The following is a 20,784-nucleotide window of genomic DNA, read 5'->3' on the forward strand; positions in this document are numbered from 1 at the left end:
TGATATGCAGTGTTAAGGAATACTTACTTCTATCTCAATGTAACATAGAAAAAATGCTCTCCCTTGGTTCTCTCTCTGTCCTACTCTCCTGGTGAGAGATGAAGGGAGGCATCTTGGTGTTTTTTTTTATTTTTTATTTTATTTCTTTTTAAAGCTGGAACACCTTCACAGCCGAAGAATGTCCACATCCAAACCCCCGAAGCGTCCAGGACAGCCCCTCTGGGCGCCCGACCGCATCGGGGACTGCTATGTGTTCCTCTAGGAAAAACAACTTCACAATGCTGAACTTCTCTTTGTTCGTTTCTGTTGAATGTCGTACCGACGTAACTGTAATACTCTACTATCTAGCTCACTGCAGAGGTGTTATATAAATGGTGTGTGCTTTGCATTCCAATTGGCAGCTCTGTGGAAAAGACGCTCTGTTATGTGTCCTTGGGAACATCGACTCACATCCAAGTGTTAAAAAAAAAAAAAGAAAACAAAAGAAAGAAAGAGAGGAGGAACCTTTAACTTGGGTTTGGTGGATCTGAGCGTCCAGGCCGGACTCCAAACAACACACGCGTATAAATATAATTTGGGACAATGAGTCAGAGGACCACGAGTGGGGGGAAAAATGGACGACGAGTCACCTCAGCAGACGATGTCGTCAATATGTTCTGTTTGCTGTTCCATGTCAAACAACAGAGCTGTCTGTTCCCCCGCCTCCTGGGCCAAGGAGCCAATCAGCTGTCGTCAATCAATCAAACCCAATCAATCGACAGCTGTTTGGTTAAAAAGGTCAACTGATGATCTAGAGTTTGACCGATATGGGGTTTTCAAGAAACATTTGAGTGAGAGGCTGATGTGAAGTTTGAACAACGTGACTTGAATGCAGCATTAGCTTACTTGCTTACTAGCTTATCAACTTATTAGAACACAGGAAAAAAACAAGAACAAAGCATGACAGGTGTGAGAACTCAAGCCCACATCGTATCGGTCTAACCCTAGATGTTAAACAACTTACCCAGGAGACAGACGACATGGCCGTGAACCTCAGCACCAATCATTCACCGTAGGGCGCTCTGTTGTTGTCCGTCCTGGAGGTCTTCTCTGTGGGCATCACAATCTGTCCACATTCGACCTTCTTCTTCTTCTTTCTCCATCGGTATCAGAGAAACCTCACCACCAATCACAATGCAGTGTTGTATAGTCGTGTTAATATGAAACATGAGGGTCACATGTTACTTGGTATGAGGCTGGATAAGGGGCAGGGGTTGTTGTGGAGTTCCCCCCCCCCCCATCAGCCCTTGCTGCTTTCCTCCCGCAGAGTGAGGTCGACCTCACGAGCTGCTCTGAGGTTTGAGCTTGAGTCTGTTTCAGCTCTCCATTTTGAATATTGTCTTTGTTTGTACATTAACATATGCTTTTTATGTTCATATACTGTTAAACTTTACCATGAACTGTCCTGGCAAAGTAATAAAATATATTTATTTTAAAACACCTGTGTGTGCATCATTAATATACTCAGAATAATGTGTATGAACAGTAAAGTGTGTGTAGTCTTCATTACTGCAGCAATTAGCACCAACTCATTTGTTCTAAATTGCTTTCAGATAGGGTTTAAATTTTAATCTTAAGCCCCAATATGTAATGCTGTATGCAAAATTGCTAATTAAAAAACAGAGCTAACATGTTTCTTAGAATAATAATTTGATTAATGAGCAATTTAGTGATGTTTTCTGCTGTTTTTTCAAGCCAAACAGTGGTGGAGCTTAAAATGAAGTTTGTCCTGTTGGTGCTGGAGGTAATTTTATTTACTCTCCGAAATAAAAATCATTTAATTAATTGCGGAGCGTGAATGTTTACAGAGTATTTTCGTATTAGCTCATTTTGGTTTAACAGCCTGCAACAAGCCTTTTATGTGTGATATTGCTACATCATGAAAGAATCAGGCCGGCGAAACCCCAACGGATATTTCATTGTTTACTTTCAACTTCATGTTCAAAAAGTTACATAGTATTTTAACAATTAAAATGTGCTAAAGCACAGCGTTCTAAACTCCTAAAAGCCGCTTCGGACAAATACAGAACATTTTCAATGGGCAATAAAAAAAGAAACCTGTATATGTATAAGAAAAAGTGTAAAACACCTACACGTTAAAAAATCATTGAACATCACCATTAATGAAAAGAAAATGAAAGGGGAAATGTACAAAAAGTCTGTGGGAACACAGGAGGAGGAGGAGGAGGAGGAGGAGGAGGAAACTTCCAAACAAGCAGAGTGTGTTTAAAGTGAGTCGCTTCAGTCGAACATGTCGTCGTCGTCGTCTTCCTCTCCGTTGTCGGACTCCACAAAGTACTTCACCTCCTTCTTGGCCCGACCCGGCCGGTCGCGGGACCCAGTGCCCATCCCACCCAGGCTGTCGTCATCCTCGTCGTCTGACGGCGGCTTCTGAGGTTTCTGCACAGGAGCACAGGAAAACATTATTATTACTATTGAGGTTATCGCTGCACATAGGTAGGTTTCTATGATAAATGGTGCTACATGTTTGAAGTGTTGGAGAAGTTTTCAGATTCTTTATTTAGGTAAAAGCAGCAATAAAATAATACTAATTTACAAGTCCTGCATTGTCAAATCAGTAAAATACACTAAGTATCAAAAGTAATGCAGTAAAACGGGTGAAAATGTGTTTTACTATAATACATTATTATTATTAGTGGTTCATTAATGTGTAAGCAGCATTTTACTGATGTAGTTGGTTGAGGTGGAGCTAGTTTCAACTACTTTATAATAGGGCTGGGCAGTAAATCAATAAAATATATTTCATAAATATATGTAATATCGTTAAACTAGATGCCGTCTTAGATTCTGGATATTGTAATTTGGCATAAGTGTTGTCTTCCTGGTGATTTTTATTCTGAATTTACCAGACGGTTCTATTATTTGCCTTTAATCCACTTGGTCATTATATCCACATAACTGATGAATATTTATCAGAAATCTCATTGCTTAAATATTTAGTAAAATAACAAATAGTCAACCATCCAGGTATTTGGTAAAAAAGAAATCCTTATATGCGATTTCCTCCAAATTGCTGTAATTTATAGTGTTGGGTTTCAATCTTAAAAGTGTAGCATATTTCTTTTATTATTATATGTTTTTTTTAATGCAAAATCTTAATCTGAAGAGTAACGAGAAGCTAAAGCTGTCAAATAAATGTCTAAGTAAAGACAGTGATATCTCCTTCTGAACTGTAGAAGAGTAGAAGTAAAAAGAAGCATAAAATATATATACACTCAAGTATAAGTACTTTGTATCTGGTACTGGCTGAAATATGTGTGAAGAGTAGAGTTTCAAAAACCGTCATGTATCAAGACCTGCCATTGAATATTTAATAAGAATTTTCAGAGATCCTTAGCAAAGTCTGTTTTGGATTTGGGCTCCCTGTTAAACCTCTTTCCCATCACTGATGTTCACAGCAGCAGCTTAAATATGTCATATGTCAAACACAAACATTCCATCTAATAAACTAAATGTAGATGTATACTCACTCTGCCGACAGGTTTAGCTGCTTTCTTCATTGGACTGTATTCATCTTCAGAGCCGGAGCCCTTCCTCTTCCTCCCTCTGCCTTTACTTGCAACTACACAGACAGTGATCAAAACGTTTACCACCAGCATTGAACATTTTATTCATTTATTTCTGTGAGGAAACACAGGATGTGCGCTGTACCTTTAAGTGCTGGTGCTGGCTTCTTGGATCCGGTGTCGGAGTCAGAGTCCCAGATGGATTTATCTGGTTTCTTTGCTTTCGGTGCTGGTGTTTTCTTAGGTTTGGGAGCTGCATCAGAGGGCTTCTTAGCTGCTACTGATCACGGAATAAAAACATGATGTTACACACGGTGAGTTATCTACCACTATTAATCATGCTTTAATGAGTTAAATCCACAATGTCCTCTTTTTAAATCCGTTATAACAACGATCCCTTCTGTTGATGCGTTAGCTGTGATGCTGCATTAGAGCTCTCTCTGTTGAACGTAGTGAGTCATCACCTTTCTTTGCTGGCGATAGTTTGTCGAATGCAGAGCTGCTGGAGTAAGTGGAGAAGACGGGGACGACGTCGTCATCACTGTCAGACTTGGACCCATCTAGAAGACAAACACAGACCAACGCTCACCTGCTGCTCTTTCTGTACGGATCCATCCTGCATGTAGAGATTTCTGACCTTTTGGTCACACTTTGTCTTTGTTACATACTCTTCAGTACTTGTGTACTTGTTGTTTTTCTAACAGTTCTCTTTATTATGATTGTGTCTTCTGTACAGACAAACTAATCAGATGCTGCTGCTTCTATGAACGACTGAGAACTTCTTTCACTACATGATCTGACTGACCTACAGCCGATATGTGTTATTGATTGTGTGGCCGGAGCAAAAAAATATATATAGATAGAATTACAGCCTTGAAGTTGTTTTGTTACAGTTTACATCAATATCTGAGCAAAATATAACCACTCCATCATTTTATCCTCTTAGAATTTTGTTAAATTGTCATAGTTATCATAGGGATTATTGTGTTATGGCCAAAAACACGTTTTGTTTACTCACATTGATATTTGACCAACTACATTTTAACCAGTTTATTTTTGAGTAAAGTGTGTTTTACGATGAGGTCTTAGCTCAGTGAAAAAGAGAAACTTGAATTCAGAAAAGTGTACGGTTGTTTTTTTTGTTTAAAAAAAAAAATATGTGTAAGAATATTTATTTTCCCTGACATTTTTTTTTATTTATTTAATTTATCTGTTAGACTAAAAAAAGCTAAACCCTGACTAGTATCAAAAAAACAATCACATCACCAAAACATTTTTGCTAAATAATAATAATAATAATAATAATAATAATAATAATAATAATAATTGCAAATGGGTTTGACTGCACACAAACACTGAGCTGGTACTCACCGCTGTCATTGCTTTTTTCAGAGAAGGCTGATTTGGAGGAGAAGATGCTGGTTGTTTCTTTCTTCTTAGCTGCAGGTGCAGCAGACCTTCAGAGAAGCAGACACAGCTTATTCAGTATTTTTTTTCCTTCTAGATATTTTTGGGCCTTTCTGCCTTAATTAGATGGAAGACGGTAGAGACAGATGACAGGAAATGAGGGGGGAAGGGACGGACATGCAACAAAGGTCTGTTTGAGACATTATGCTTATGTTATAATCGCCTCAGACCCACAACACGATGATGAACGACTGCCATGAACGACTGCAACGTTCCTTCAAACATTCAGATGAGCTTCCGACTGTCGTTCAGATCTTACGTGGTCTTTTGTTTGGGAGCCGAGTAGGAGTCTTCGTTATCGTCATCATCTTCATCATCATTGTTGTCGTTGAAGGGCTCCTTGGTCTCAGAGGAAGGGAAGTCATCTTTGAACGACCTCATCGGAGAAGAAGCCGCGTCGTCTCCGCCGTTCTCCTCTTCGTCCGCCTCCTCCTCCTCCTCCGAGAAGTCAAAAGTGTATTTTGCCTTGGTGGCTGTAAAGACAAGAGCAGAGTCTGTGTCAAGGCTTTAATAATTATTAGAGTGTTGCTGCTGCGTTGCATCAGACCGAGCCCTCAGACACCTGAAGCAGACAGAAGCTCATCGAACTGATGAAATGTAGGTTCACAGGTTATTTTTGGCCCCAGGTAGTATGAAGTGGATGTAAAAGAAATGTTAGCAGTCACTCTGTAAACAGCTAACTAATGCTGACGGTGCACAATCTAAGAATTTGTACATATTCAAAGAGAAACAAGTGCTGGAAAATAGAGAAAGAAAAGCCTCAATGACTTCTTTCATTTATTTAAACTCTTTGAAATGTCTGTTCTAGCTGATAGAGTCCTTACATGATGATACAATCATTGTTAGTTTGGGTATTTGTTGACAAGAAAAGATATAGAAAAATATCTCCTGATTCACCCTTTAAGATTTAGACTACTGAGTATTAATACTTATATCTAAAACTGACTGTATTTTACAGATTCAGCTATTAAGCCCTTGGACCTATGGACCTGGGTATAACTCAATAAAAAAAGGAATTTCAAAAAAAGGTTAAGACTACAAAGAGCTGACATAAACTGGCCAGATGGTGGTGCTAGTGTCTGCAGTAAATATTCACACTACATTTGGCTCAACTTTACCTGATGCCCTCTGGGACTTGGTCTCTCGGGGGATGATGGGCTGGCTTTCCTCCACCTCGCTGTCCGACTTGGAATCTTCCTCGGACCAGGGGTTTCTCTTCTTCACCTTCTTAACGGGGGTTCCTTTGGGTGTTGCAGGTTTTCTCACTCTGGGAGCTCCTGCAACACAGTAAACATAAGAATCGTAAGAACGTTTGTTGACAGTCAGTATTCTCACTGACGGCCGAGGTGCTCCCGCTTGTTCAATAATGGAGCATAGTTTTTCTCACAGCACTTTGAGGCATCAAAGAGCGGGGGGTCGTGGCTACCTTCAAACCAGTCCAACACGGTAAACTAAGAGAGAACTGCTGTGTCATCTCTGGACAGTTGGAGTTGACAAATATCTGTCTGTCTGAGCTGATGAATCATTTATCTACTCCTACAGAGAGTCCACAGGGTCTGACAAACCCTCCTGCTCAGTCTGCAAAAACCTCCATCTCAAAAAACATTTGACCTTTTTAATTCAGTACTTTTACATCTGGACAGAAAAAGCATAAGCTAAATATTTGATACTCCAAATGATAAAAAAAAAAAAAAAAAAAAAAAGGAGATGAATTTCACATGTTTGATGGAATAGTTGGAGTTTAGTACTGACCAGGCTCTTTCTTCTCCTTCTTGACACGTGGAGCTTTGGGTTTGGCTACAGGGGTTTCTCCCGTTCCTCCCTCAATGGCCAAACCATCCTCATCAAACTCCAACTTCAGCGCCGGATCTAAGTCACTCTGAGGGAGAAAAAAACACAACCTGTAACCATTCCGGATCCCTGATTACTCTCTTCAATTTAAGGTATGACATTGACAGTTGCTACCTTCTTCTTTCTGGACATTTTCTTGGCTGCATCGGATCTGATTGCCAGAGTTGGAGGCTCCACCCGGCGACCAAACGGTGATGGCATGGTCTCCTCCAGGTTCAACTTCTTGGCTTTAGGTTTGCCCACCTTCCCCTTCACCAGTTTGATGGCCTTTCCTAAATTCTGCTCCTCTCGCTCCTGCTTCTCCACTTTCTGAAAGACGAAGCAAAGCAATTCCTCAGTTACATAACTAAAATAATAGCATGACTAATGTACATATTCACGACACTAAACAAAACTTACATCCAGTTCCTCGATGAACACTGCCAAGTCCTCCTTCCACAGATCCTCTGGAAGTTTCCTCTCCAGATCATTCAGCTCTGCTCTCTGCACATCAGCACACATTCACTTTGTTAATCAACACGTCAACTGCACAACTTCATACACTGAATCTGAACTGTGGTCCCGGATCAGTCAAGGTCATGAGCAAAGCACTTAACACTGTTATCAGATTCTGTGGTGGGCTGGCCCCTGATGAATAATAATTATAATAAATGAATGTGAGAATGGTGAAAAAAGAAGGGAATCAATGATGAATGATACCTTGTGGTCCCTCTGTTTGAGCAGGTCGTCCACCTTCTCTTTAGTCAGGCACCACAGAGGCATGTTGAGGATGTAGTTGAAGTTTGGCCCTGACGTGGAACCAGAGTCCACAGAGGTGTCGCTGTTGTTTCCATCACGGTAATCTTCTTCCTGAGCCTGCTGGAGAAAAACAAACAAAAGGTCTTGTCATGCAGCAGAACATAACTCAACCTTCTGCCATGATTAATTTGTTTTTACTAAAACGGTCAACATGTGTTTGTTGATCGTTTTAGGAGCTGTACATTTAATGCCACTGTAACAGTACCTTTTCCTGAGACTTGGACCAGGCAGCCACTGGATCTGACTCAAAGCCTTTCTGGACGAGCATGCGGATCAGTTCACGTTTGGTTTTGTTCTCTGTTAGGATTAAAAAATATGGGTTAGAATCAGGCAGTCAATGTGGAGGTTCCCTTAAACTTGCATTCTCTCAAATGGCCATCAGGGGGCGATGACCCTACTTTTCACTTGATTTATTACCTCAGTAAACATTGTAAACATGAGTTTATGGTCACAATCGCTTGTTTCAAGTTTTCTTCAATACAGCATGATGTACATTTAGTAAATTATGTTCCCATTTAGAGTAAAATAGACCATAAAACAGGGACAGAACGTATTCAACCACTCACTTCTGCCAGAGAATCTGATTTCTAACTACATTCTTACCGATTGAAACTTTCCCTTCGATCTTCTCCAGTACAAAGCGAGCCTGGTTGGACAGTTTGGCGGCCTCGGCTCCCAGGCTGCCCAGTAACCAGTCCTTCCTCAGTTTGTAGTACTGCAGGCGGAGCTCATAGAACTCCCTGAGGATGTCTTGGACCGAATCATACCTCTTCAGACAGCCCATGTGGTCAAACAGCACCTGAGGAGTAATGTGTTTGAAAATCAGTTAATGACAACTTGGAGAAATTGTACACAGAAAATGCTTTCCGTGATTTAAATTACACTTAATGTTGAATTTAAAATCACAGTGTACCATCGAGTTGCAGGTAAGGCTGGACTGCAGCTTGAAGACTTTGTGAAGGCCGACCGCCTCGGCCTGGGCCAGTTTCTCCTCAGACATGCGAACCACAAACTTGACTGTGGTGTCTGTGTGGTATTCCTTATAATCATTGATGAGAGCCGGTGTTTTGTCCGTGCCCTGCAGCATGGGCTCCAGCACAGACTCCTTATACGCCTGCACACAACAGGGAAGAAACAAAGTTATATATTTGATATACCAAATAATTATTGTGTCTTATTACTATCATTAAAAATATTCCAGTTCATCATATCAAGACCAGTTAACTTTTATCTCAAGTGGAAACAAATTCCAATCCAAGATATCTTCAAGAAAAGAAGCTGAATTGTACCTGTGTCCATGTCCGAACAGGAAGCTCTGTGATCTCGATGGTGTTTCTGTCAATGACGAGCACCTCTCCACTGACCAGGTACTGGTTCTGACCGAGTTCATGGAGCACCCCTTTGAAGTTTTTGTACCTGGGAAGCTGTTTGGGGACAAAATTAACAAGGGAGGATGTACTGAGAAAATATTCGATTGTTTCATTTAAACAAAGATTTAATCTCTTGCCGGCATCCACACTACAAGCGACAAGCTACGGAGGTTCATGAGAAATCACAGCTGATCTGTGTAGCGCTGTTGATGTGTGTCTCAGCCAAGAAAATGCTGTCAGTGCTGCCAAAAGGTTTCCTTTGTTTTGTTTTCACAACAATGTGATTTAACAAAAGCACATTCATATTCCTTAAGGACTCAACACAACGGGGGCGAAATATGAAAACCTGTGCAAATATTTTGCGTAACAACTATTCATACAGGCAGCAATGTGGATTTGCAACAGTTGAAACAATTTTTCAATAAAAAGTTGAATAGAGTCATGCAGGCAGAGGACCAACCACGAGGATCCTATTAACCCAGATCAGCGTCTAGCAGTCTGTCTGAGATGGACTGTTGCATATCCTAAAGCTATTGAAAGCTATTTTATTGAGTTTCCTTTTATTGAAGTGCTCTGGGGTAATCTGTCTCTGGTAAACGGTTAAGCAGTGCAATGTATATGTTGAGGGCTTTTATTATGAAAGGTAAGAACGGGAGGAGTGGATCTGGTATATTCTGCCTTTGTCAAGGATGAAAGAAGTAATTAAGTTTGCTATCTTGGTTTGATCAAAGGAGCCTCAATGTAGTTGTACAATATAGTATAAATATTTAAATATGTCCTTTCTGCAACACTTTATTGGTTGATGCCTTTATTTTAGGTGTGAAAGCTCAGAAAAATCAACTATGTTCGGAAAAAAAGGTGACCAGTTATATTCACGTTCTGTGTGAAATGACAAAAACAACAGTTCTAAAAATATATATTGACGTGTGAATGTGTAAAGGCCTTAATTCTCTACAATTTTTTATTTGAAGTTGCTTGTAAGCGTGAAGAACAGACATGAAATCTGCTGATGTTCTCCGTCTGTTTACCATCGGTAAGGGGTCCTGGTGGTTGAGCATGCGATAGATGTTGTTGACGATCTCTCGGGGGTCGTAGTTGGGGATCTTGCACGCCCAACCTGTTCCGATGCCCTCGGCACCGTTGACTAGCACCATTGGAATGATTGGAATGTACCACTCGGGCTCCACCTTCTGGTTGTCATCCCACAGGAACTTGAGCAGGTTGGAATCCCCCGATGGGAACAACAGTTTGGCAAGTGGACTGTGGGGAAAAAAAGAGACCACCATTATGAGACTAAAGGTTTCAGACAAGAAACAAATTATGTGAGAATACTGCAATTAGACATAAAAAAGGCTTAAAGAAGATGATGACCAATTTAAAGAACATGAACGTCATGGTTTCCTCATCTGACATAAACTAAAGCATCCAATTATCATGTTCATTGTTGCTTTACCTGAGCATGGTGAAGATGTAACGAGGGCTGGCAGCGTCTTTGCCTCCGTTGATGCGAGTACCGAACTGACCCAGTGGCTGCAGGATGTTCACGTTGTTGCTGCCCACAAAGTTCTGGGCCAAGTTCACTATGGTCATCATGAGAGCTTGCTACAGGGACAAATGGGAAAATGGGCGGTCAGTGATAAGTAATAGAATACAGAATGTTTTAAATACCTTTACACAAACTCTGGCTCACAGAAGAAGACGAGTAAATAACCTCAAGTTTCTGTCATTTGTTCTAATTGTCCGATTCAAGTGTGAGGTTATAAAATACTAAATAAACATGTTTTCTCATTTTAATATTAACATGCCAGCCCCAAACTACCACTTAAGCCCTATATGCATGGGACTAGTATTACCTGGGGACCTTGATTAATTTGTATTTGTGGAAGATGTGATCTTAATTCTGTGCCAATCTACCATGTTCATGTGATAATATTAGTCCCGAGCAAATCGGCATCTTAGAACTTTTTTGCAAGGTTTTTTGTTTTCTCCACGTTTTTTTATGCCTTTTTATTGGACAAGAAATAACAAGACTGTGTCGGCAATGATACATAAACGTTTTGACAACATTTTTTGGTGCAAATTCCGGAGGCTCATCTCGCTACACAGCATCGAGACTCGTTTAAACCTGAGCAAGCCATCTTTACGAGTATCAAATAAACATAAATAGGCCTATGTAATGTTTATTTTGTGTATCTATATTATTAGAATATAAATAAATATCATATAGTATAATATATTAATTAAAGGGGATGTTACGCAGATCCTTGAAATCATAACCGGGGGATAACATCAGTTCATGTTAATAAAATAAAGACTTCAATTATCCCAAATGTGCCGCACGACACAAAGATGAGGGGGATAATTTCTAAATTACTAATTCACACAAGGCCCTCTGCTAATACTAGTCTCCTGCAAATAGGGATTTATATAACTAACATTTTGGTCAGTATGAATCCTATTCACAAAGCAAACATGACAGAGAAAGAAAAGCAATAACAAACACTCACTTCTAAGTTAATTAATTTACACTGGTACATTTGATAGAAATATCAGGTGAGCCTGCTAACGACTCATATTCCCCGTTGTTATGACGACTCTAGATACACTGCGTCACGTGTCAGGAAGACATTGCGTTGACCGTACCTCTCCATGATGGTAGGCGGACATCTCTGCAACTGAACCAGCCAGCTGTGCTACCTTTACTTCCCTCTTGTCGTTCCTCTTCAAGCAGGTGAATAGCACCTTCCTCTGGCCTGGCTTAAAACCTGCAAACAACACACACACACACACACACCATAAATACATCATCAATACATCACCATTCTTACAAAGACAGAACAGGAAGTGATGGTTTCATCCATAATAACGTCGTTGTCAAGGATGTGTAGCACCCAACCTCCTGGTTCCCCCTCAGTTAAACATTATTAGCTCTGTCAGCACTGTTAGCGTGATTAGCACATTTAGCTACGAGCCTCACGCTGAGCTGTCGCCATTTTTAGAGCCATATGGAGGCAAAAGATATGCTCGTAATCAATGAAACACCTTTAAGGAAAGGGAAAATCCCTGGAGAAAAGTAGCACATCAAACAGCTCACAGAGATTAGATGAATAAACAAACCGTCAACCAAGGATGGGATGGATCTCTCATTGTCAGAGTTGGAGAACAGAATCAGCTCTTTGTTGATGAAGTCATTGTAGGAGAGGTGCCTGGCCTGAGTTCCATACAGGTATTGCTGAGGAAAGAACATGAATTAAAAATGAATATTTAATGTAAAGATATTACACATACTTTAAATCAGTGGTATACTGTTATATCAGAGAGGGTCAAGACTAGTTTGTAATTGAAAAATATATTTTCAGAATATGATCCAAATCAAAACCAAACATCATCACACACATTTTGACTTTCTGTCTCTTATTGTTGTCTACACAACTTTGAGCAAAGCCACAAACCTCCGGCAGGCCGTGCATCCTCCTCTGGCGTCTGTCTTCCATGAAGTTAGTCAGCCACTCCTTCCGGTCATCTGTCTTCTTCTTACTGAACGCCTGGAGCGAAAGGAAGCAGGTCAGACTCCATTTAATACATACTTTATGTAATTTTTTTATGCTATGGATAAGAATTGGGTTTAAACCACAGAGTTTCAAAATACCAAACAGTTGCTAGTATTCGTGCACTAATCTTTTTTTTTTGTGGACAGCTTTAAAAATGATAATTTTAACATTTGTTTTTGTAACATGAAATCTTTTTTTTGTTGAAAAGGTAAGGTAACGAAGAGTTTCAGGTACACTATTGGACTGTACCTAGACATAATTATGAGTATGGGGATTTAACCTATAATATTTTGACAAACATTGCTAATTTTGAGTAGCGTCCTTAAAAAAGCGTTATACACTCAAAGTTTTATTCAGCCACATCACAGCAATCCAATGAATAGTGCTGCCACCTTACCTTTAAGAGGATTAACATTAAATTGCTTGTGTTTGACTGCATCACCTTAGACATTTTTTAAGAGAACAGTGTGTAACAGTAGCTTTAAACTCACCAGGGTGATGGCAGCGTCGTCCTCGGCGCCGCTGTATCTGAAGGTAATGCGATGCTTCTCCATGTCAGCAAAGTATTCCTTTGCCTCTTTGCTTGTACTTGTACCCAAACCTGGAACACAAATATAACATTTTTAATTCAAACAACAGAATGAGCTTTAGTTTTTATACGAATGTTAATTTGCAAAGTTTATATTGAAATATTAAATACTTGAGCAGCAAACCTTTGTAGTACTTTATATGCCAGGTTTTATAGTTCTCTGTCTGTTTCTTCCACTCATCAAACTCTGGAATGCTGTAGAAGGCCATCTCCTGCTTGCTCTTGGTTGCCTGCAGACAACAAATGAATCAGTGAGGTCCAGAGTTACTCTAGATTTGTGTTGAGTGTTATAACAATAATAATAATAATCCTTTTTGTATTCAGGAGTAATTCAAGCAGTTAAGCAGCTTGTTATCAGGTGTATGGAGATGATAATGTACAGTGTGTGTGTGTGTGTGTGTGTGTGTGTGTGTGTGTGTGTGTGTGTGTGTGTGTGTGTGTGTGTCTCCCTCTTACTTTGACAATGGGGGTGATAAACTCCTCCAGGAATGTGTGTTTCAGTAAGGACGGCCAGTTGTGGTGGAAGAAGTTGATGAGTAGACCTTTGATGTGGGAGCCATCTTGATCCTTTGGACAAGACGATAAACGTTAGAACTACTGGTTTACTGGCTGTTAATCATACTAACGTCGTGTTCATGAGTGTTCATGAGCCATTTCACCTGATCGGTCATGATCATGATCTTGCCGTAGCGCAGACTCCTCAGTGACTCTGGGTCCTCATAGCTCTTCTTGTATTGGAGGCCAACGATTTTGATGATATTGTTGATCTCAGCATTTTCCATGATCTGTTGAAAGAAGGAAGCTAATGTCAGTTGCAAGGCATAAAATAATGAAGCTTTCTATTTACAGGCTGTCACTATTTGGGGGCTAGCTCGGTAACAAACCATCGAAATCCACAAAAACAAATGGGATTAGAATTTGTAAAGTGATCGTTTTGTATGCAGGAGGCTGAGCTACATTCAACAGCAGTACACAAGAGTTTTGACCATCTTCTTTTGCTTGTTGGCTAAACGTTAGCCAGTGCTAATATATTAGCATTTGTAGCTTAGATCCCGAGTGTCCCACTGTTTGAATCTCCTTGGTGTGATAGTGTCCCACTGCTACACACATATCATCTACAAATGGTCTCAGCATTGTGTGGGTTTTGGCCATTTGGGTGCCGTGCATATGTTTTTATGGAACATCTTTAATCCTTAATGTTTTTGAGTGAATTTAATATACCTAGCTGAACACCCATGTGCCTCTTTGTTTACCTTTTTTTCTGGTTACATATACAGCTTCCACTGGTAACAGCGTGTTTAATGTCACAACGCTATGAATTGTGGGTAATTCCCTCAGGCAAAGTCTTCACAAATGCATAAAGTGTTCATAAAGGGCTAAAAATGTCTGCGAGAGAGCCCTAAAACACTCGATGATTTAACAGTGGGACAGTCCTGAGTCATCACGTACTTTGCGGTAACGCTCCTCAAAGTCTGTGAGTAGACAGGGAAAGATGCACAGCCCTGCTAACACATCATTTCACAATTATCCAGTGTCATACCTGCTTGTGTGTCGCCTCTCGGACGTTGAGGATCTTTCCTCTCAGGGGGAACACTCCGTAGCGATCACGCCCGATGACTCCAAGTCCAGAGACGGCCAGAGACTTGGCCGAGTCTCCCTCAGTGAGGATGAGTGTGCATTCAGCGGAGTGTTTGCCACCTACGACAGGGATGTGGAAATGTTAATAATCTACTTACTGTGCATCACTGTATATATATTTTCTGGTTCCTGACACTTCGTAAGGCCGTTAGAGCAACACTTCATAACCAATATAATGCTATGTAACCCATTCTCTGAATTATACATCAACATTCGTGTTTTCTTTTAAAGAGGGAACAACCACAGATCTGCAGTCAGTGGTGAACGTTATTAAAAGAGAGAGTTATTAATAAATAATCACACTGTTAACACACCGGCATCATTGGCGTCGTCGAGCTTGGGGATGCCTTTGATCTTGCTGTACTTCACAGATGAGCACTTTTTATTCAGCTGTGTCTGAGCTTTGAACTTCACCCAGTTGAGTATACTCTCAACGATCCCGCAGTTGGTTGCCTGTGGGGGACAAAGACAAGAAAAAATTTGCTTTCATGACTGACAGCAGTTTTTTTTTTTACATGACAAACCAAAAGTGAGGAGGTTAAGGAGGTGGCAGCAAATGAGAAGTGTCCTTACAGCTCTGATGAACTTGTCCGACAGAAGGCACTTGGACCCGAAGCTCTTGGTCTGAAGTGTCATGTTCTCCTTGGTCTGGGAGTCAAAGGTGGGGTTCTCGATCAGCGCGTTCACAAACACCCAGATGTGGTTCTTCACCTGAAGCACAGAGGAGAGGAAGGTCTATCAGTTTTCACCACAGTCACCTTGATTTAAAAATGTTGTATAAAATCTCTTATTCTACTACCTGGAAGGGTTTGACTGTCACTCCTGCCTTGTTCTTCTTCTTTACCACTTCAATAAGCTTGGACACTATCTGGTCCACCACATAGTCAACGTGTCGTCCACCCTGAAACAAACAGCCGCTGTGTTAGATACGTTTCTACTCTTTGCCTCCATGATTACTTCAGTGAGTTTCTCGCTGTTGTTTTTCAGACACCTTGGTGGTGGCGATGCAGTTCACGAAGCCGATCTGTTGGAATCCCTTCTCGCTCAGGGTGAGGCAAACCTCCCAGCGGTCATTCACAGTCTCATTCACCACCTTCAGAGCGACGCCCGTCTCGTCCAGTTTGTCCTTCACATACAGGTCCACATAGCTGCGGAACCCGGTCACCTTTAGAGACAGAAAAGACGGATACAGGAGAGGTTTAAGAGGTAATATTTACCTGTGCAACACCATTTTAAATCAAATAAAAACTGCTATTAGGCTTGTCATAAATCATGGATCCTAGAAGAAGAAATGTAATTACTCAATATTCATGAATAAATAATAATAATGACAGAAATTTTGTTCACCATTCATGAAAACTGATATACATACACAAATATGAAGATCACTACATTTTCTATCACAGTTTGACTTGAAGGATGATCCATTAAAAGTACATTTTATGATGCTTTTTGCATATTTAAAACCAATGCCGAGGATCATACAGTAGACTGTATGTTTTAAACTTTAGATTTAGTTATGCACTGAATTTCATTTGTACTGACAGTAACTCAATTCAGGCCTGTGAAGCTGAATTGAATGAATATAATTATTTTATGCTTTAATTATAATATAAGTTGACCCATAAACCCAAACTTAAAAAAGCTACTTCAGTGAAAATAAAATAAAATAATAAAATAAATAAAAATCAGTAATGAGATGGAGAAAGAGACTTACAGGTAATTTTTTCCCATTCAGCGTGACTTTAACTCCCCTGCAGGAGCCGGCTACATCGTAGGCTCTGCGGGTAAGAAGTGCTACAATATCCTTGTCCAGTTTCTCCATCTGGAACTTGGAGAGGTCTGGCTGGAACGTCACGCAGGTAAAATCGTCCCCATCAAAGAACTTGATCTTAGGCTCAGAAGTCTTGCTCATGTTGTTCTGCCACATCTGAGAGCAATAAAAAAAATATTTACACAAACACACATTCTAGCCATATCCACTTCTACATTATTCTATTTTATTACATCATAATTTAATAAACAGTATTTCATACGAGGGAAATGCATGGTCCTCTTAAACTCAGACCACCTTTACTGTATGAAGTGCAGTTAGTTCTTCCTCCAAACAACCGTGATATTAAACACCAGGTGACTTAACAATAATACCCTTACAACCATCAAGGGTGCAACCCCAAATAAGTGATAATGTACACACCCTTACCTCAGATATGACCACATGTCAAAACCCTATAAAAAAGCAATTACTTTATTCAAAGATCATGTGGCACTGGCGAAGATTATTCATTCAAATTTGCTTACAATCAGAATAAATAAGTAATTAATGCCTGTAAACACACAAAAATAATTGAAGTCTCATTAGAAAGATGTGTGGTAAAATTCAGTGTACAGGTCAGGCGTATGATTTAATATTAAACCATTTGGATTTTTTTTTTTTTATATACAGGCCCAACTCTAGTAGATTTAAGAGCTTGTAAAGAAAACGATGTGCTACTTACAGGATATCTGCTGCATTTAATGTGTTTACTTTATTTATAAAAAATAAAATAAAAAAATATAGTTTATCCTTTTGTAAAAAGGAAAATGATTGATCGTAGAAAAATCATCCTCCTTCGTGACAAGCAATAGGAACTGTAAGAAGTCTTAATTTAAATCAATGACCATCACTATATCAAACATTTAAACATCCTCACCTGTTTGAAACTGTGTCTGTATTCCTTGCAGGCGGTTTCTACTGTGAACTTGGTACTGAAGATGTTACAGAGTTTAGCACCGTACCCGTTCCTTCCACCTGCGGCCAGACAAAAAGTTAGCATTGCAAAGAGCAGTTAGCATAAATAACCTTCCTGACTCGACTTCGATAACTACTGATATAGATGTAAAGAGGTCTCCTCTCACCTGTGACCTTTTTCTCATCATCGTCATAGTTGCTGGAGGTGAGCAGGTGGCCGAAAATGAGAGCTGGGACGTACATCTTCTCGTCCTTGTGCTCCACCACAGGTATTCCTTTACCGTTGTTCCAGATAGAAATGGTGTTCGACTCACTGTTGGAGAAAGAATAAAAAGGGCAGGATGAGTTAAAGAGGCGACATGAATAGAACCTGGACATAGACAGTCTGACATATATTCTTGAGGAACATCAATCTTTTCGGGGGGGTACTGAAACATGGCATCAAATATACAGTCGGATTCTTGTACCAAAGTTATAATAGTTTTGTATTTTCAAATGTTATTTATCCGGATTTTAATTTTTATTATAGATTTAGTTAGTTCTCAGAAAACGCACTCTGAAAGCTGGACACAAAAAAATTAGTTAGCCAAGTTGGGTTCACTTGTTTTATTTCAGCTAAGTGTGAGATTCTTTACTGTGTTTTTCTGTCATTTATTGTGATGCTAGATCTCCTCTGCTCTTCTCTATGTTTCACCAAATACAGGGACTTTACAAACACTGTATGAATGTGTGTGAGTATGTGTGAGTGTGTGTGTGTGTGTTTGAGAGCAGAGAGAAGGCATTCAAACACTCTGCAGTCATCCAAATTGTTGCCCAGTCTCTACAAATATTAACTGCTGGGCTGAAAAAAAAAGTGCATGCAGGCTGAAATTCAACAGTGGTGTTCTGTTGGAAGATGCAGCGACTTAAACCAAGTAAAAGTAGAAGAGCTACGAGTAGTTAAAGGTTTGCAGTGGACTCTTCTCTCTCCACCCTCACCATTAAAGTACAGGGAAACATCCATACACTTTCTACTATTACTCTACTATCTCTCTCTCACTCTGCTGCATCTGCTGGAGCTGCATCGAGTCTACTTTTGAACCACTGATAAGACCGATCATTGAAGGCAGCTTATTAAATCATATTTAATAGGGGGACTAAAGTCTGTTCAATGTCTGCCAGTAAAAAATTAACTTCAGGTCACATGAATGACACTCGAGCAATTACGCAGCCAGTATACACGTTCAAATTAGAGTAAGTATGTAACTGGGGTTTTAGGAATTCTGGATGATTGAGAGATGTTTGCTTTTGTCATTAATGCGGCTGATGGATGCGTCCGGTTTAGACGGAAGAAAAGATAGATTGAGGACCACGATCCGTCAGTGGTGAATGTTAATGGTCATGAGGAACCAGTCGGGTGCCGTTCTGTTTCTTGGTTTAAATGCTTTTTTAATAGTATAGGAAAGGGTTGCATTAAAGCAAAAACAGGGTGTCAAAAATATATCCCTCTTCACTCTGATACGGTGTGATGCGGTTTTGTTTGTGGTGACTCAAAAATAATGACACCAGTGCTCCATATTAAGCTCACCCACAGACCGGCGGAGAGGGCTGTGGGCGAGGAGCATTACCATCTCCATAAAACCACATTAGCAGCAGAGACCTGAGTGCGGCAGAGCTAATGGTATCATTTATACAGCGGGGGAGACATTAGGGAGAGCAGCAGCTCGGCTGAAGGACGCGCCGCTGTTTAAGCAGTCAGCTGTTGATGCAGTTGGCAGGCTGAAGGTGAACCGAATATAAAACAAGAGCTCTGTGCATTCCAGCACAGGCTCATTATACTGTAGTCTTCACTAGGATCCATGTCTCAAACCTGATCCATTGTCTGCACGTTTACACCACCACACCCTGGTCATAAAGAAAACAGGCAGGTCCAGACTAACTGCCATCACTACAAACTGAATCACAGTCTCTTAGAAAAGAAAGATAATTTATTCCAAAAAAGAAATCAGATTTAAGGATGTAATGAGCTCATAATAGACATGAAAACCGTTACATTAAATTGTAAGAAAGGATCAGTCAGAATCAAACTTGTTCAGCTGATCTTAGTGTACACAGTTTACTTAGTACTGTTTTTGATCATTTGTATTTTGTAACATTGTACTCACGGATCGATGGTGATCTTTATTCCAGTCATGTTCTTGTCCCTTTGTTTGTTGTCTGCTGCGTTGACTGTCAAGAAAAATACAACATAAAAATAAACAGTTATACACAGAGAGGTATTCAACATGATGCTTTCATAAAAAAATGAATTTATTCAACGTATTATTATATTCATCATCAGTTAATCTGTCACTTATTTGTTCCATCAATTGCTTCATTTTTAAAAGTGTTCACAAGGCGACGTCTTCAAATGTCTGTTTGAAAAGTCAAATTTGGCTATTTGAGTTGTTGCCTATAAACGGTTAATAATATTGTTTAAGTTTGGGAGGTTTTATACCTAATTTATACGGTCGTGGTGAGGGAAATGATCACTTTCAATGTAAATGTAATCATATGTGAACAAAATGAAAGTCCCATATGGATATTAAGCAATTGAAAAAAGAGAGTTCACACAACATAAATACATATATACTTTCACAAGTTCTCACACAAGGAAAAGTGTAACTTGTATTTTTTGCTGAGAGCTATTCTGCCTTGAATATCTTCTACCAATATGTGCCCCTTGTGCATTTTAAAGAGGACACGGCGGAAATATCCAGACAAAGAAACCATCATTAGTCAAACACCTTAATAAACACACAGGCTGAGAGGGCCGAGTGTGCAGAGATGAAAGCAATCATCAACAGCACTCCCATGCTGAGAGCACAGTGTTGAGTATCATTTAAATCTTATTACACTGGTGCACTTTTCTAGAGGCGGCATCAAGCAAAGAATTACTCCCACATTGTACCGAGTCATTAAAACTAACGTGGAACAGATAGACTGCTTTATCAACCTTTATTTAGCTGAGGAACGCTGACTGAAGTCCTTTTTATTTCACCTTTACCAGGTGAAATGAATGAGACTGCAGCTTTGACCGTGAGCTGTCATGAACACTAAAATTATTTCTCAGTCAACTTTTCATTTCTCACAAATGTCCCCTTCATGCTGCAAACAGAGCACACAAAGACAAGCTCACAGAGGGAAAATGATCTCCACAGACAGTCCTGGATCAATGCTGCTGAGCTGTGCGGTGGCGACAGCA

At 40.0% G+C, this 20,784-nt stretch overlaps 1 protein-coding gene across 6 annotated transcripts in view; it reads right to left on the minus strand.

Annotated features, from left to right (window-relative positions):
* Positions 1-1,938: 1,938 nt before the first annotated feature.
* The window catches only part of top2b (DNA topoisomerase II beta), a 22,237-nt gene continuing 3,391 nt past the window's right edge, over positions 1,939-20,784 (minus strand). For 2 of the 6 annotated variants that reach the window (XM_054606699.1, XM_054606695.1), the window contains exons 4-36: positions 19,706-19,769; positions 17,729-17,874; positions 17,524-17,621; positions 16,548-16,760; positions 15,822-15,995; positions 15,630-15,731; positions 15,404-15,541; positions 15,145-15,283; positions 14,733-14,890; positions 13,852-13,977; positions 13,649-13,759; positions 13,317-13,422; positions 13,095-13,204; positions 12,505-12,597; positions 12,170-12,284; positions 11,696-11,817; positions 10,506-10,654; positions 10,081-10,312; positions 8,972-9,106; positions 8,596-8,796; positions 8,286-8,481; positions 7,888-7,979; positions 7,584-7,742; positions 7,284-7,367; positions 6,999-7,193; positions 6,786-6,912; positions 6,152-6,310; positions 5,293-5,506; positions 4,938-5,023; positions 4,031-4,126; positions 3,712-3,846; positions 3,531-3,622; positions 1,941-2,439 (exon numbers count right to left, since the gene is read on the minus strand). In XM_054606699.1, the coding sequence (XP_054462674.1) occupies positions 2,281-2,439; positions 3,531-3,622; positions 3,712-3,846; positions 4,031-4,126; positions 4,938-5,023; positions 5,293-5,506; positions 6,152-6,310; positions 6,786-6,912; positions 6,999-7,193; positions 7,284-7,367; positions 7,584-7,742; positions 7,888-7,979; positions 8,286-8,481; positions 8,596-8,796; positions 8,972-9,106; positions 10,081-10,312; positions 10,506-10,654; positions 11,696-11,817; positions 12,170-12,284; positions 12,505-12,597; positions 13,095-13,204; positions 13,317-13,422; positions 13,649-13,759; positions 13,852-13,977; positions 14,733-14,890; positions 15,145-15,283; positions 15,404-15,541; positions 15,630-15,731; positions 15,822-15,995; positions 16,548-16,760; positions 17,524-17,621; positions 17,729-17,874; positions 19,706-19,769 (4,526 nt within the window). In that variant the 3' untranslated portion in view covers positions 1,941-2,280. Of the gene's footprint in view, positions 2,440-3,530; positions 3,623-3,711; positions 3,847-4,030; positions 4,127-4,937; positions 5,024-5,292; positions 5,507-6,151; positions 6,311-6,785; positions 6,913-6,998; positions 7,194-7,283; positions 7,368-7,583; positions 7,743-7,887; positions 7,980-8,285; positions 8,482-8,595; positions 8,797-8,971; positions 9,107-10,080; positions 10,313-10,505; positions 10,655-11,695; positions 11,818-12,169; positions 12,285-12,504; positions 12,598-13,094; positions 13,205-13,316; positions 13,423-13,648; positions 13,760-13,851; positions 13,978-14,732; positions 14,891-15,144; positions 15,284-15,403; positions 15,542-15,629; positions 15,732-15,821; positions 15,996-16,547; positions 16,761-17,033; positions 17,060-17,523; positions 17,622-17,728; positions 17,875-19,705; positions 19,770-20,784 lie in introns of those variants that run through there. The other 4 variants (XM_054606698.1, XM_054606697.1, XM_054606696.1 and 1 more) reach the window with 4 other exon arrangements.

This window comes from Anoplopoma fimbria, chromosome 10 (assembly GCF_027596085.1).
Source record: "Anoplopoma fimbria isolate UVic2021 breed Golden Eagle Sablefish chromosome 10, Afim_UVic_2022, whole genome shotgun sequence".
NCBI classification, from domain to species: Eukaryota; Metazoa; Chordata; class Actinopteri; order Perciformes; family Anoplopomatidae; genus Anoplopoma; species Anoplopoma fimbria.